General features: G+C 42.5%; 2 protein-coding genes across 2 annotated transcripts in view; one reads left to right on the top strand and one right to left on the bottom strand.

Annotated features, from left to right (window-relative positions):
- Window positions 1-102: 102 nt before the first annotated feature.
- Window positions 103-12013, top strand: ATG4A (autophagy related 4A cysteine peptidase). The gene is made up of 13 exons (XM_066559240.1): window positions 103-201; window positions 1599-1709; window positions 2855-2926; window positions 3675-3773; window positions 4974-5075; window positions 5570-5642; window positions 6521-6600; window positions 7584-7771; window positions 7874-7952; window positions 8879-9024; window positions 9604-9660; window positions 10447-10558; window positions 10845-12013. The coding sequence occupies exons 1-13, from the start codon at window positions 192-194 to the stop codon at window positions 10907-10909; spliced, it is 1194 nt and encodes a 397-aa protein (XP_066415337.1). The 5' UTR covers window positions 103-191; the 3' UTR covers window positions 10910-12013.
- A 200-nt stretch (window positions 12014-12213) lies between these two features.
- COL4A6 (collagen type IV alpha 6 chain) overlaps window positions 12214-17243 on the bottom strand; it is a 42594-nt gene continuing 37564 nt past the window's right edge. Inside the window, exons 41-44 of the mRNA XM_066559791.1 lie at window positions 16818-16934; window positions 15956-16147; window positions 15446-15732; window positions 12214-14873 (exon numbers count right to left, since the gene is read on the bottom strand). Coding sequence (XP_066415888.1) covers window positions 14613-14873; window positions 15446-15732; window positions 15956-16147; window positions 16818-16934 — 857 coding nt within the window. The 3' untranslated portion in view covers window positions 12214-14612. The remainder of the gene's footprint in view (window positions 14874-15445; window positions 15733-15955; window positions 16148-16817; window positions 16935-17243) is intronic.

Genomic DNA, 17243 nt, shown 5'->3' with positions numbered 1-17243 from the left:
CGCGCCTGCCTGCCCGCCTGCTCCGCTCGCCGCTCGGGCCGCGGGGGCTGCTGGGGTTTGTAGTTCCATGGACGCGGGGGCGGTGCGCTTCCGACTGGCGGTGGGACTGCAGCTCCCAGGGCGCCCCGCGGCGCGGCCGTGTTGTGCCTCCGTGTCGGGGCGAAGGGGAGGAGGATGGTGACAGCGGGAGGATGGAGGCCGGTGAGGGGCGCGGGGCTCGGGCACGACTGGCGGGGCGGCGCTGAGGGGCCAGGCTGGGGCTCCGGGGATCCAGCGGGGCTCCCGGCGGCGGGAGACGCCCGCGGGCTGAGGGACGGGGGCCGGCGCGGTGCGATCCGCCCTGAGGGGTCGCCTGGCGCTTGGGTCCCGCGGCCTCTCCCGGGGCCGGGGCTGGGGGCTCGGAAGGGGGCCCGGGCGTGAGGGGGCTCGGCCGGGGCGCGGGGCGGCCTCAGCGGAGGGGCCGGAGCCCGGTCTGGCAGCCCCGCTCCGGGAGGCGCCGCCGCTCGGCGGGCAGCGCTGTGGGAGAGCGCCGGGAAGGGGAAGGGGACCTCGGCAAGGGAAAAATCCCGGCGGTGCCTTCTGCAGTGCTCCGGGGTGTCGGACGGCAGCGGGGCCGAGAGAGGTGGCCGCGAAGGGGGTGCAAGTGCCTCCGGTTGGATTTCGGGGGTCCAGAGTGTCTTAAGTCTTTGCAGTAAAAACCAGGTAATTTGCTCTGGAAGTGCAGTGAGCGACGGCTTTTCTGACGGAGAATGCAGAGTACGGGGTGAGAGTTGTTCTGCTGAGCTGACAGCCCTGGAGGAGTCTGGCTCGGAGTTTCGCCACTGCCTGCGGGGACGCTGAGTGTCGGGGCTCGGCACTGCTGGCCCCAGGCTCCAGCCAGAGGGTGGTGCAGCTCCCTTCTGATCGCTGGAATGTATATTCTTTTTAATGGACTCTTACTTTATATATATGATTTTACATTGTTTTACACTTGAAGCGTTGCTGCACTCTTCCAAAAAGCACCATTTTAACGAGCTAGAAAATAGTTGGACTGTCTTGTTTTGGTAGTATTAATTATCATTTGTTATTTTTCACTAAATAGATATGGTGTTGAATAATAACATTAATACATCTTTTTTTTTTTTTCTGAAGTGTTTCAAATCTCCAGTTGGGAAAGTAAAGCCCAGTCTTGCTAAAACTTTTCACATGCTTTCCATTAAGCATGAGGCCATAATCACTCTGATTTGTATTTTTTCTACGTTTCAGATCAAGCTGTGGTGCCTAATTTTTTTTTCCTTTCCTCATTATCTTGAATCAAATCTCATCCTCACTGCAGTCATCCTGAACTTCTGTCACTGGCTTCAGTGAGATTGCTTATAAAGGTGTTATTCCTGGTGTTCTCTCAGCACTCACTGAGGATCTAAATAAAAAACAAGGCTTTGGTTATTTCAGTCAGAACAGCTTTTAAGGGAGAAAATTAAAAGCAGCTGGCAGCACTGCTCAGAAGCCCCAAAGACTGTAAAGACTTACTACAAACTATTTCAGTTTGAGAGCTCCAAGTTGGGTATAAAAGAATAAGGGGATAAAATGGAGTTTGAATTTTGTGTATTCCTGTTCAGTTTTATCTAGGTATGAAAACCAGATCACTATTTTGTCAGACTACTTAGAAGAATTTCCAGAAACTGATGAGCCAGTGTGGATTTTAGGAAGGCAACACCACCTAAACACAGGTATCTTTAGAATGAAATTATCTGTAACATTGGTAGAATATTCATAGATTCACATGTAGCAACAGCTCCTGATTTCCTTGTGTTCCCTAAATGAGGGAAGTTTGTTCTCCATCAGTGAGACACCAGGTGTAAGCAGTGGAATTCCTCCTGTACAGAAGCCAGAACCAAGGCCAATGTGCTTCCACTATAATTCATGCAAAATGATCACATTCATAGCAGAGGCTGTCAGATGTGAGCCTGGTCGCTCCACAACATCAGGGCCTCAGAAATAGACATATAAATAACTTTTGGGAATGCTCAGCATTACTGATGTCATTTTCCTATGAGGGATGCTATCTGCAGCCTGTTACTTGCAACTGAAATGCTATTTCAAATAACAACAATAAATTAGTCTATGGCACATACTGCATTTTAGTGAAAATAAGTGCATGACCTAAAAGTTAGAGCAGAGTAATGTGTTTATATAAAAGTAAGATTTCAGAAATGAGTTTTGCTCCCTGGGGAGAAGACAGGGCCATCCTCCTGTGTAGAATGTCAAAGGCAGTGGCCCCCAGTGCAGGACAGCCCAGGGTGCTGCATGCAGCCTTGATCAGCTGGAGAATCCTTTGGAAAAGCCAGTCTGAGCCACAGCTAAGGGAAAATGCAGCAAACAGGATTCTTAAGCATTCTTCAGAGCCTTTGGAGGATTCTGTAAGTGCAAATGTGTTTAAACAAACAAGAAAAAAGAGAGGTTTAATTCAATTTAACACTATTAACCTTTTCTTAAAATTACTTTCTGTTGGGTTTGGAGGTAATGTATAATTCCATGTTGATTTGCATGTAGAACTTCTTAACCTGCTTTACCAGTTCTTTCCTGAGGACAGTTCTCCAGAGTTGTTTTATTCAGGCTGGGCATAGTCATTCCAAGCACCTTGTAAAATTTCATTGGCTAATAATTATTTAATCTTTAATAAGTTAACTTTAATTAGCAGTCTGCAAAAGCTCTCTGTGTTTGAATTGCTAAAAATGTTTTAAGTAGTAAGGGTCTTGTATGTAAAAGCTATAGGAGCCTTCCATGCACTCTATATAGTAACTGTACAGGGATAATTTGAATTTTTCAGTTTAAGTCCGTTTTGATAATTTATTTCCTCTTAAAATTATTCCAGACAAATCTAAGTTATTGTTGGATATAAGTGCTCGTCTCTGGTTCACATATAGAAGAAAGTTTTCACCTATTGGTGAGTATTCAGCATTCCAGCAGCCTGGTTATGGATTAGCAGGATTAGTGATGATGTTGGGGACTGAAAAGTTATTTTTACAGTACTAGAACATTTTGATCATAATTTAACTGTGTATGCAAACAAAAGATTAAAGCTATCAAAATCAGTGTTTGCTTATACCTGTATATAATCAGGTATTCATGTTTGTGGGGAAGCAGTGAAGTGACAGCAGCACTGTGGGGAGAAAGGAGCTGGCTCAGTGGGACAGGCTGGCTCCCCCTCAGCTGTGGTGCAGTTGTCAGAGGTTTGACTGTGAGTTTCAGTTGTCAGAGGTTTGACTGTGGGTTTCAGTTGTGACTGTGGGTTTCAGTTGTCAGAGGTTTGACTGTGGGTTTCAGTTGTGACTGTGAGTTTCAGTTGTCAGAGGTTTGACTGTGAGTTTCAGTTGTGACTGTGGGTTTCAGTTGTGACTGTGAGTTTCAGTTGTGACTGTGGGTTTCAGTTCTCAGAGGTTTGACTGTGGGTTTCAGTTGTGACTGTGGGTTTCAGTTGTGACTGTGGGTTTCAGTTGTGACTGTGAGTTTCAGTTGTGACTGTGGGTTTCAGTTGTCAGAGGTTTGACTGTGGGTTTCAGTTGTGACTGTGGGTTTCAGTTGTCAGAGGTTTGACTGTGGGTTTCAGTTCTCAGGGGTTTTTCTGTGGGTTCTCTCAGAAGCTGGCTCTGTGAGAGCAGAGCCCTTGCTGATTTGAGCCCCTCTATTCACAGGAGGCACTGGTCCCTCGTCGGATGCAGGCTGGGGATGCATGCTGAGGTGTGGGCAGATGATGCTGGCCCAGGCACTGATCTGCAGACATTTAGGAAGAGGTGAGTACTGTTGCTGAGGCAACTTTTGTGTTATTTGGAGGCTGTTTCATTTTTGATGTTGTTTTCCATAAAAGCATAAAACCTAAAGTTATTAATGAAACTCTCTTTGATGCCCTGATAAAGTTATTAGTGAACTATTTTTGTCTGATGGGGCAAAATCATGTCAGCCTTAAGCAGAGAAAAAAACAGAGGAAGGACAAATAGGGAATCCCACTGTTGTTATTTTATAAATCTTTTTGAGGAATACCCAAATTGAAGCCAAGGGAGAACTTGCTACCATGGGTCTGAGTTCTTCCCCTCTTTTCATTGCATAGCCACCAAAATGACACCAGGGTGATGGTGTCAGTAGTGACAGAGTGATAGACACCACACAGAGTACTTCACAAACCACTCACCCATCATCAGCCTGAGTCCAGACCCCACAGCAGACCCCACTAGTGTCTGTTATTCTGTACTGACACCCCATGTCCCAGGGTCATGGGTGAGTGTCTAGGTCTGCTCTTGTGTCACTCTCCTGTCACTTACCTTGCTGTGGCTGGGTCTGTGATCCTTATGCTCTTTTGTCACTGTTTCTATGGCAGCACGATTTGTGGATTTACCAATTTAATCACTGAATACACAAAATGGTAGTGCAAAGATTTAACTGAAAGAGTAGGCAAACAAACATGTTACCTGAGAAAAACTAGATCTTGAACTTGCAGTATGGATCTAAATAGGATCAGCCCTGTGTAAATGTGAGGTAACTACCTTATGTCAGAAGCAGAAGCTCATGTGGCAAAGCCATGGTTTGCATTTTGCTGTGGGAGAGGGCCAGCATTGTGTTTGGATTTTGCTTTATGAGTCTTATTATCCTACAAATGTTTGCAAATCTGATAAAGTCCAAACAGAACAGATAGTTTTAAATAGTCTTGGAAGCTCACATAGAGGAATAGCTATCAATTCTCAGCAGTGATCACTCAGGATATACTTGCAGTTGGCACTGTTATTTAAGTTTCTCAATTTTCACACAATAGCATGTGATGATAAAGGGCAGCTTGATAATAAATGACAAGGTGTGACTTCTAGGATCTCTAAAGAAAATATAAATATTAGAGATGGATCATCTCTTAAAATCTCATTGTATGGCTTTCTGCCATCTAGAAATTTGATCAGTACAATGAAAACATTATTTTTTAATCTGTATAACTTTTTTCCTGAAAGATTGGCAATGGGAAAAACACAAAAAGCAACCAGAAGAATATCACAGAATCTTACGGTGCTTTCTGGATAGAAAAGATTGCTGTTATTCCATCCACCAAATGGGTAAGAACACACATCAACTTCCTTTTGTCTTGTTGAAGTTCCTACGGTGTTGAAACATTTTTAAAAGGTGATTATGAAGACAATGTATATTTTTATATAAAAATAAAAATGTATGCAAGTGGGTATGAAGGATAATAATTTAGAAATATTATTCACTAAGACCTAAATGAATCTGTATTCTAGAATACAGTGTGCAGGTTTTGGGTAGCAGAGTTGATAGTGTTAAAATAGACAGTCATAGAAGTTATTGCTGTAATTTGTAAGTAAGGACATATTTGTAGTTGTCATTACAGTATAGGAACTTCTTCCAAGGGAACTAGCAGTCATTAAGTGTTGAAAAGAGTATAGATTGAGAAAATAATTGTTGTTGCTAAATACAGCTTGCACTTGCTCTAGAGTGTTTGGAAAGGTATTAGTAGGCCATGCTGTGTGACACAGACTGTGACCAGCCTCTCTGTGGTTTTTCCTGTGTGTGTTTTCCTTTTCAACAACAGCACAGATGGGTGTTGGAGAGGGGAAGTCCATTGGAGAGTGGTTTGGACCAAATACAGTTGCTCAAGTACTGAAGTAAGTCATGGCAGGGCCTCCCTGGGTGTGCTCCTGGGCTGCCCAAGGCTGCTGGGGAGAGCCTGGGAGCTCCTCCTGGCCTGGAGGCCTCACTAGAGCTGACTTTGCTGAGGGATGGGGAATGTCCCAGATAGGGAATGTCCCATCCTGCAGCTCCTGGGTGCCATTTGCTGCAGCCCTGGGACAGATACGTTCTGGAGAGAGAAAGGAGCTGAAGGATGTCCTGGCCTCCAGCTCCTTTCCCTTACAAATTCTTCTTGACTCACATACCAGTTTTTCAGGCTTATTTTAGACAACCAGCACTGCCTGTGCAGCTTGAGAGCTCCCTTCCCCAGAGTTCTGGATGTCACACAAAGTGGACAGAAACCTGTGTGCTATTATGCCACCCCCCTAACTTTTGGGTTCCAAAATCTTGAACTGCTCTGACTTTTAACAACCTGAAAATAGTTCCACTGAGTTTAGTGGAACTTCTTAAGCACAGAGTAATGTGGAAAAACTGGCATAGGAATTTTTTTTCTTCTCTACATGATGTTAGGCACCATGGGCAGAATTCTACAGTGGAATCTGTTAATTGCAATAAAAAGTAATAAACCTAGTCATGTGGTTGAGCTGTTACTATCCCTGCATTTGGCAAAAGGACAAAACAGCTTTCACATGGTATAATGTGTGTGCTTTTCCTGGAACCACTCATTTTTTTTTTCTAAGTATGTTAAACACTGAAAGTTATCTTTTTATTACATGGAGACTTAAAAAAACCAACAAATTTTTCTTCCAAATAAGTGACTTTTTTACTCAAGAACTATTTAACTGTCCTGAGTTAAAAGCTATCCTCATGGTCCTAGTAAGCTTTTATTAATTATTGCCTCTGTGTTTTCTAGGAAGCTTGCTTTATTTGATGAATGGAATTCATTAGCAGTTTATGTGTCTATGGACAATACAGTGGTCATCGAGGACATCAGTAAGTGAAACTGGAGCTTCTGCAGCACTGCTGTAGTGTCTCAGCAGATACCAAAGAGTAGCTCAAGCTCATGGCAAATTTATATGTTTGGACAAACTACTTCTGGGAGCATTAGGGTAGTGGTTGGATTTGATGATGTTAAAGGTCTTTTCTGGCCTAAATAATTTGATGATTCTGTGATTATTTCCTTGGTGACAGTTTTTGATTTGAATTCACTCTCCTGAATGTATCTAAGTATGGACAAAATCTTGGCACCATCCCTATGTGTTCCCAGGGTAAGAAAAGGAATGAAGGAAATGGATAATCAGGTTTGGGGTTTCCAAAAGTAAGGTTAGCAGTGAGGGATTTTTGGTGACCAATTCCACATACCATGTGGATGAGAAAGTGGAGTTTGGTCTGTGCTACCTTAACTCCTACTCCAGCAATGGAATGAAGTTGAAGTATGTAAAAATACAGGGAATTGTTTGTAATACAGAGTTTGCCAGAAATTTGCTTTTGTCAAGCAAAAGGGAAATGAGGGGCAGCAATCCTTCAGAAATGTGTGGCCCATTTTCAACTTATAACTGTAAGAAGGGTGGGTTTACAAGTGGTATTCAGCCACAGCCTGGTTCTACTTTAGTCCCTACTTCTGCTTATTTTATGTCTACATCACTGGAAGGGAAGAGTTCCCTGAAGAGTTTCTGATGCTTCCTCCCTGCTATATCATCTCCCAGGCAAAGCTGGACAGCTTTAATACTGCGAGTAGTAAATGTAGCTTCAGTCTTAAACATTCATCCCCTCATTTTCCCGTGTCTCACTAATGTGCCAGCACATACTCTGACTGCCAAAATTACTTCTACTAAAGAGTCAGGATTTCCATGCCTTGCTCCTTTTGTCTTAAAACAGGAGCTCTATAAAGCTGTCTGGAAAAGCAATTTAATTCATGATTGAAAGATCTCTGTGTTGCTGCTTGCATTCACTGATGTCTCTTTTCATTCCCCCAGAGAAGATGTGCTGGTCCCCTGCCCAGAGCAGCAGTGTTGCCCACAGCAGTGCACATTTGCACAGAAGTGCTCTTGGCCCAAACAAGAACACAGCAGGATTGTGCCCAGGCTGGAAACCCCTCCTGCTCATAATCCCTCTCCGGCTAGGGATTAATCACATCAATCCAGTGTATATTGATGCATTTAAAGTAAGGCATTCTTCAGTCACTTGTTTGTGTATGTGAAAAAGTTCAGGTATCTGGTACATCAATAAACAAATCAATTTAATTTTTCTCTCTTTGGACTCCTAGGAATGCTTTAAGATGCCACAGTCTTTGGGAGCATTAGGAGGGAAACCCAATAATGCCTATTATTTTATAGGATTTTTAGGTAAGGAAGAAAGAAACTTACTCCAAATATCCATATGACTGAAAGAGAAAGGATTTTCTTTGGGAAGGGGCAGTAGTAAGCATTTTAAACGTGAGAATGGAGAAGAAGAAACATACCTCAGACACTTCAGGAACAGTATGAGACCATCCTGATAGGAACAGAAAAGAAGCAGCAAAGCTTGATATTAAAATATGGAATGATATAAGCAAGAACAAGACACTAAGTTGGTAGCATTCAACAAATGTCAGGTGCCACTGCTGCCTAAATACTGTATTTTTTCTAATCAATAGTACTTTCCAGTGAAGAGTGTCTTGTTTTATTCTTTTCCTTCCTGGCTTTCTTAAATTATTGTCTCATATTTTTCAATTTTTTTCTCAAGGCAGTATGTCTTTCACTTCTTCCATGTCTTTAGTAATTAATGCAATACTTGATCCTGGATTCAGCCTTTGATATTTTACCCTGGTTTGATCTGTAACTCCTTGGATATTTTGTTCTTTCTTTTGTAAAACCTGAGCTGTTTTAGTCAGACTTATTTGTTCAATTTCTGGGTGAATGCCTAATGGGATTACAGATTGGATTTGTGGTCATCCTGTATCTTTGATCTGAGGAATGTTAGGGATTACTGCAGTTGAGATTTTTAGAAAATGTACTGGACTTCTTGTATATAAAGGAAAGTATGTGACAAAGGTAGAAAAAAAAAACAATTCAAAAAATCTACCCTAAAAAGTAACAGTGGAAAATTATACTAAATCCCCGTGGGATACTGTTGTGCCTTTCTGTTGTACAGTTCTCTTAAAGACTCCCTAGCTAGAGAGTTGAGATACGGACTGTGCTGACAATCCAATTTATGTTTTACAAGTCTGGATGGATAAAGTGTTCATTACTGCTTCTTGCTTGTTATCACCATGTGAATTTTACTCCTCCAGGCAATGAGCTGATCTACTTGGACCCTCACACCACTCAGAGTTTTGTAGATTCAGAAGAAAATGGCACAGTTGATGACAAGAGCTTCCACTGCCAGCAAGCTCCACACAGAATGAAGATCATGAATTTGGACCCTTCAGTAGCTTTAGTAGGTGTTAGAAAATAATAAATGTGTGTACTTTGTTCAGAGCAATACCTCTGTGTATTGGTAAGGGCAGCAACATGTTTCCTTGATCACATCAAGATCTCAGGGCACTCTTCTGCAATCTAAAATTCAACACATAGTAGTTGAACTGCATAGGATACATTAATTTTAGCTCAAGCAGGGAACCAACTGTTTGTATCTTGGGGAGCCAATTAAGTTTCTTTCCTGGGTAACATAGACCTTTTCCAAGAAGTAGTTTGAAAGTCAAAGCAAGGAACTGGATCAGGTTTCATTATTTTATTCCATCACTATCATCTGTGCATTGGTTGTTCTCAAGAAGATACTTAACCTGAGCTTGTTTTATTTAATCTACAAATCTTCAAGTGAAATTACTTGTAGAATAATCCAGTATAGACCACAAGAATACTGTGGTAGTTGAAGAAATTCAGTCTGATCTCATGCCAGTGTCCTTTGGTTGGGTTATGGGTGATTGTCACTTGAGATATAACCCATACATAGATACCACAGCATCTTTGCTCATTGACATACTGTATTTAATATTACTGTGTATTCTTTCCTTAGGGCTTCTTTTGCAAAGAAGAATGTGATTTTGATAACTGGTGTAGTCTTGTACAAAAGGTAATACTACTATCTTTTTTGCTCTGTATGAAATCATGGATACTGTTCTTTTTTGGTTAATGGAAATTTCCAGCCTTCAAATCAAATGATCCCCAGTGAAGGTGGCACTAATGATCAGGGAGAGCTGACACTGCTGATGGTTCAGCATTTTGCAACCCTGAGCCCTGGCACTGGGGGAAGTGCATCCACCCCTTCTGAGTGTGTCTTCTGTTAGCAGTACTGTGTTAGTGGCTTATACCTAAGTCATTTACTGAGAAACACAGCAAGCAGCTGGAATATTAAGCAACAGGGATGTGAATATAAAGTACCACCAACCAAAAGCATTTATTTAAAAAAAGGCTACAGAAAGCAGTTTGCAAATAACTGAAGTAGAGGATATGATGGAGCTCACCTGATAGCAGTGAAATTTTGCTTCAATAATAACTTGTTTCTCCTGATCAAAACCTATCTTCCAAAATCTCTTGGATTTTTTTAGTAGATAGATCTGTCTTTTGTTCCCATTGATCAACAGAAAACTTGAACACAGAAAGGTTCAAGCAGGTAATTTACTTTTAAAAGGCAGAAGTATGTTCCTGGTATGTGTTTGCTCCATGTAAACAAAATTACAGATGTATAAAAGCTTGTTATAATCCACTGGTAACTTGTAGTTCAAGTAGGACAATACTAGAGATGTGTGAAGCTGTGATTCATGATGGCAGGTACCTGACCCAACAGGAATTTACAGCCTTTGTTCTTTGGCAGATATACAGTGTTAAAAATGGTTCTTGGTTTGTATTCTGTCCTCAGGAGATTCTAAAGCAGCAGAGCCTGCGGATGTTTGAGCTGGTCCAGAAGCACCCACCCCACTGGCCTCCTTTCATACCTCCAACCAAGCCAGAAGTGACAACCACAGGGGCAGGTGTGGTACACTGAAAGCAGAGTGGGGCTCCTCAGCCAGCAGGAGAACCACTGGGCTTTCCTGAGGATCAAGCAATCAGTGCATGATTAAATGCCTTGCTCTTACAGAGTATCAGTTATCCAAACAGCCCCTGTCCAATTTACATGTGTTAGCACAAGATATTTTTAAATCTTTGAAAATATTTCCAAGGCAGCATTTCGGAAGGATGGGGGGAGGTTTGAGGGTGTTTTTAGTAAACAAAATCAGGCATGTCCTCACATTCTAAATGGTTTAATTTATTTTTCAGAACTCATTGAATCTACTGACAAGCTATTTGAATTGGAAGAAGAATTTGAAATCCTGAGTGTATGAAGGAAACTGTGGTGACCCTTCTGAGTGTTGAACATATTGCTAATATTATTGCATTGACATAAATTACACAGCCATGTTAGCCCACAAGTGCCTGAAATCATGGATAGCAGAGCACAAACATCTGGTATCATCCAAACTCCTACAGGGACAGTTCCTTCTGTCAAAGAGCTTCCCCAGATGGAAAGGCACTGAAAGATTTTATTATAAGACCTGAAAGGGAACCTCTTTTTAATGTGTGTCTTTCTTGAAGACAAATGGACCTCTGAGATTAAGGCAAAAATAAGTCTGTCAGTGGGGCTGTATGTTTGGAGAAAGGGATAACACAAAATGGGTATTTCTTGCTCTCATATAATGCAATAGTTTAGTTCTTAAAGCAAGAGTCTTCAGTTAAGGAGGATGTCTACTTCTGTTCCTTCCTGTGGGCTGCATCATAGAAAAAATGCATTGTCTTGTTTAAAAGATCAACTGGATCAGGAGAAAATTGTTTCCTTGTTAAATATTTTAACATGTATTTGAGCAACCACACTTTATGACAAAAATGTTTCTGTGAAAGGAACTATGTCTAACGTATCCATTTTGCAATAGCCTTCCTGTTTCTGGGAGACCTCAAGAGGAACAGGAGCCTCAAATAGTTGATACAGATCACAACCACTGTTCTGATATATTTCACCTTGACCTTAAAGTTCAATCATTAAAACTTAGGCTGACTTTTCTTCCGGAGCTAAAGCGAGTCAAAGGTGGTTTAACTGTACCTTATTTATTTTAAAAAAGATTTACACAAGTATCTCTGTCACTGCACTTTATCTGTGCATCTAATAAATTTCTTAAGCTTTTCATAGGTTGTATGCTGCTATATTTTGTTAATTTGTTTGTGTGAACTAAATATAACCCAGGTTATCTTAAAACTTAATATATAGGCATATGCAAATTACTTAATTGTTGGGTTTTGACTTGTTGCCTTTTGAAATCTGTTTTGGTAAAAGTGCCTTAATTCTCCAGTTTTATCAGCAGAGCCGGTGCAGTTTTGTTTCTTTTTAGAAAGAGTATCTCTGTAGCAGCTCTAAGAAAACCAGCTCAGAATAAAGGCAAAGATCTTTTAATTCATTCTACAGTTCCTTTTTACTATCACAGTCCCCATTCTGATCACCTTGTCACAATAGTGTAATGGACATGAGTCACACACTTTGATCTTCAGTAATAAATGACCATGTAGAGAAATCCTGAATGCTGTCTCCTCTCACTTGCACTTCTGCATCAGGGCCAGTGTGATTTCCAAGAAAATAGTCATGACATGGGCACAGTCATCTTGTTTGCCTTCAATGTTTATTAGCTGTGGTTTGGAAATACATATAGGAAAAATATCATTTTCTTTCCCTCTCCATGGAGTAGCTGCACAGGTTTTGTGTTTTGTTTTTTTTTAAACAAAGTATTTATTTTTCATTAATACATGAAGTTACTATGCTTATGACATCAGTTGCAGCCCTCTCCTCCCCAGAGACAAGAAATTAAAATGAGCCCTTGTTCTGAAATGCTCAGTCTTGAGCAGTACCTGCTAAAAAATAATTAAAAGATCCTCAATGGAGTACCAGGTGCTCATTCCCCAAGCCACCCTTAGCCCCTTCAGAGAGGAGCCTGAACCTTGCAGAGCTCTTGAAGGATTCTGGGTGGGGGTAAACAGCTGGATGAAAATGGGGCTGATGGCAGAACAGCTGGTGATTGGAATTCCTGCTCCCTGCACCTGCCAGGGAGTGGCTGGTGGAAATGGATGGAAGCTTGGACAGGGACAGCAGTGGAGCTGGTTACTTTGAGAGAAGCAGCTCTCTAAAGGCAGTACTGCTTAAAATGCATAAAGCTCTGGTCCTGGGGAACAAATTAATTGTGTTAGCATGTGTCATGTTGAAAAATAAAGCCAAGTCCCTGCAGATAAAAGACCTGACCAACCAGACTCTTTGTAGCACCATGGGAAGCCAGTGGATGAAAATTTCCTTGTACTTTGTCAGTTATCTGTGTGATTTTTCAGAAGTCTTGAGCTTTGCTCTGTGCACACAAGTGCTTTAAAGATGTATGGGCATAATCCAGGATGTAAATCCCACATGCTCTGTCTGTGCCAGGCCAGCTAGGAACTAGATTGAATATCCTGCAGGAAAGGACTGCTGCTCAGGAGCGTTAAAACGCCTTAAAGATACTTGCAAAATACATCCAAAGCAGTTGCTGATCTTTCACAATTAGGAATAAGTGAGATGAAAGACTACATTGTTCCTCAACTTCCCTGTTCATCTCTAGTGTGGTTTAACTCCTGGACTTGGAGAGCTCTGACCTCCATCTGTGAGGATAATAATGTGTTATGCAAGTAATACTTTCATCTTCACTGATTATTATCTGCTTAAAATAATGTCTCAGTTGTGCATTAATAATAATTTTCTGAATAATTTTATCCTCAAGATTTCTAAGCCAAGGTGAGAGTGTATTTGCAAGGCACTCCTTTGAAATGTCCTGGAATGTCAATAGACAAGGAATTCACACCCTTCACTCCAGAGAGGTTAAAGGTAATAACTTTAGTCCTACTGAATGAATTCATTATAGGTATAACCATACCTTTGTCATGGCTTTCCCCTAAAATATACAAGGAAAATCCAATTAGTGGCACTTCTCTTTAATTTTGCCCTGAAGGAAAGTTAACAGTGCATACAGTAGAGATACAATTTTCTTTAACTTACAGCAATAAAGCCCAGAGGAAGGAGTGTACAACACATGGTGACTGCAGGAGTAAAAAATGTACATCCCATTGCTGCTTACTCCTGTATCTGCATAAGCTTGCATGCCATCTAGTGAAGGCTCTACATTTCAAACACACACAGCTTGAATAATAAGCTTGAAAATAAGTGTGCCAAAGCTGCCTCAGAAAGGAAATTTATGTTCAGAGTAATAAAATGTTGGCTAATAAAGTATGGCTGTATATCAATGGCTGCAAGGAGATAAGCACAGACCTTGAAGCCAACAGACCTGGAATATATTTCAATAGAAAGCAACGGAAAATGGTAGAGGTGTTTTGGATTTATCTTCACATGAAAAATTGCATTAAGGTAGGCTGTGGATAGCAGGCTGGATTAGAACTGGTTACCTGTCACTGGAGGAAGAATGTTCCATCTGTGTAATAAGCAAAGCAAGTAATTCATTTTTCAATTTTTCTAAGAAAATCCATTATTAACCATTAGTGCATAGTGTTTCCAAGTCACCCAGCATATCCTGATACATTTTAGCTGGTTCTGTGTTTCACAGGAGAATGAGTCTCCACTTGCTTACACTAGACCAAATACTGTTTGCAAAGGCACTAATTAAGCAAAGTCTCTCTGGGCGATGACTGGATGTGCCTCGGACAGAGGAGTGGTACGAGGTGTCAGCTGCTCTTCAGTCTGAGTAAGGAACTCACTGAGACTTTCTGAGGTAGCCATAAAGGAGGGGAAAAAAACATTGAAGTAAAAAACATAGCACCATGTTTCATTTAAAAAATGGCTTCAGAACACTGGTCTTTCCCTCCTCTGCGCACAAATTCCTGGACTTGAAACTTGATTTCTGTAGAGTTCTGGCTGTCTTGATTCACCCATCAAACACACACAAAAGAGGTTTGTGAATTTACCCTTCTCCAGTCAGTGATGTCTAACGTGGGGTAACAAAGCCTGTTCCCATAACTGCACCTCTGTTACTACAAGTTCTTCATGCACACCTGGCAGCGGCTGACGCGAGTCCGAAGCTGCCCCGCCTTGAGCGTCTCTGAGGGGGGAGCACTGACAAACTGCTGCTCCTGCTCCACCGTGGTCAGCCAGAAGCTGTACTTGTTGGCAAAGTAGTGGCACGTGCCCCGAGCACCGTTGCACTCGATGAAAGGAGTAGCTCGGAAATCCTCCAGGCAGGAGCCAGGTGAGACCAGGGACTGGCCTCCACCTTCTGCCCCCGCTGCAGTGTGCTGAAATAAAGATGGCAATTCAGTGAGCTCAAAGGAGGTAAACAGGCAACCAAAATTACACCCTGGCTATGTGTATCTGTCTCGAGTCAGGGCTAGAAGGCAAAGAGCAAACATTCTTAGGCTGAATATGCAGGCCTGGAATAATGGAAAACCAGCTTTTCACTTGAAAGTTGGGAAAATTTGTAAACAACGATGCTGACGTCATGTTTTTCTAACAATCTTACACTAATAAGCTTCTAGGAGAGTGCACTGAAAAATTTTTTCCACTGAGAAAGAGGATTAAGTCAATACTGTAGCTGAATTACTGTTTCCACATTTAAAGGTTTGAAGAACAAACATCTGTGGTGATACAGAACTTAGGCAGCAGTGTTACCAGCAAAACTGATCAGGGCAGGTGCTACACAGAGCAAACTCAGAGCTACAGCAACTCAGCTGGTGAAGAAATGCACTGAGGCAAGAAGAGACAGGGTTCCAGGTTCCTGTAACTCACAGAACACAGTCTCAGTGACCTCATTAGAGAGGAGAGATGGAAGTGTTTAAAGCTGCCTTTGCACCAGCAGTAGTGTCCTTACCATAAGGAAGGAGTATCCTATCCACAGGCTGCGCCAGCCCAGGGGACACTGCGGGATGGTGATGTCCTGGCTGTGCACAGCCACAGCCTGGGAAGGTGCCTCACACACAGAGCACCTGCTGATGTACTGTGGGATCTGGACGCTGTCCACGGGCATCATGGGGATGGGAGCAGTGGTGGAGAGCCAGTAGGACTTGTCGTTTCGGCTGGCGTAGTAGCACACTTCGTTGATGTTGCAGTAAATGAAAGGCATGGTGCTGAAGCGAGGCAAACATGAGCCAGCAAAACCTGCAAGAAGCAGAGCAGCAGTCACACCAAGCATCTGCCAAAGACTCCAGGCCATACACACCAGCATTAAGTGCTGAGGATGGCATGAGTGACACCGCTCCCAGTGCAGATCTGGCCAAGCCACCTGCCACCAGCCCCACCACAGCCCTCTGTACTGCCATGGAGGATTGCTTTTTAATGTAATTTTGTGTTGTTCATTCTTAAGAGAATTCTGTCAACTCACCGAGATCCTGGTTGTGGGCCTTCTCCTGCCCCTCCACATACAACAAGCTGTATCCATCCCAGAGCTTATTCATGCCAATGGGACAGGGGGGGACCTGCTCTGACTGGCTGTGCTTCACCAGGGTGTAGCCAACGCCCACGCTGCGGCCCGGCATGCCCGGCAGGCCAGGGGGACCCAGCTTCCCGGCAGCACCTGGGAGACACAGGAACAACCACCACTGCCAGGGCACAGCGGGGACAGCAGCTGCCTCTGTGCCCCACCTGGCATTGCTTATGGCACTCTGTACAACGAGGAGCACAAGCTATATGGTTGTTATATGAATTACTGGACTTAACAGCTCCAAATGCAGCCATTTCACAGCACCACCCACCCATTCCCTTCCTCTTTTAGTTCTCTTTCTTTGCCCAGCAACTCTGGTGCCAGGGTGTTAGGTACATCTCAGAGTACAGTAGTTCTGAGGACCTCAAAGCACCAACCAAATCCTAATTCATTCATTTTTGCTATAGCACTTTTCTTGATGATATTTCTCTTCTTTCTCACTACACCTTTCCTCCCCTGTCCAAGCCTCAGAGCTATGGTTACTGTGAATACTTTAGCACTCCTCTAGATCTTCAAGATCATTCCCACATCCAATAAACATTAAAACCAAAAGGTGTTTAGAAATGCACCTACAGAAAGCACTATGATATCAACAAGGACATGTGACAGAACTTTCCTCACTGAAGATGACATTTCCTTCATTGCAGATACAAAACACAATACCACAGAAATCTCCTGGTTTTCCTAAGCTAATTGGCTGTAAGCAAACACAATTCCACTGTTTGCTTCTTTTTTATCTGTGCTCCCCAAATCATAAAATTACCTTCAAATCCCTGTGGTCCTGGGGTACCTGAAAGTCCTGGATCCCCAGCTATGCCAGGGGTTCCAGGTAAGCCATCACGTCCTTTCAAACCAGATCTTCCTGGCAAACCTTTTGGGCCTGAAATAAAATACAATTATTAGTATCATTATTTCCTCATACTATTGGCTTTGACTCCTGCAATCTTATTCCAGAAGGGAAGTAAGATGTCAGCAGCCATGCCAAGAGCTCACTCTTCACCAGCTGTGGTTATAAACAGCCACCTCCAAAGGAGGCTCCACTTGATCTGGTTGTCTGTAAAAGGATTGAGAGGTGCAGCTGGGTATCACACATGGTTAAAAATACAGCATTATGTTTATACATATTATTTGATGGAATTCTTTCCTTAATTAAAAAAACCTGTAAACATTCCTAATGTATTTGATAAAG

The sequence above is a fragment of the Molothrus aeneus genome, chromosome 14 (assembly GCF_037042795.1).
Source record: "Molothrus aeneus isolate 106 chromosome 14, BPBGC_Maene_1.0, whole genome shotgun sequence".
In the NCBI taxonomy this organism is placed as follows: domain Eukaryota; kingdom Metazoa; phylum Chordata; class Aves; order Passeriformes; family Icteridae; genus Molothrus; species Molothrus aeneus.
This window is presented reverse-complemented; position numbering and strand designations above follow the sequence as displayed.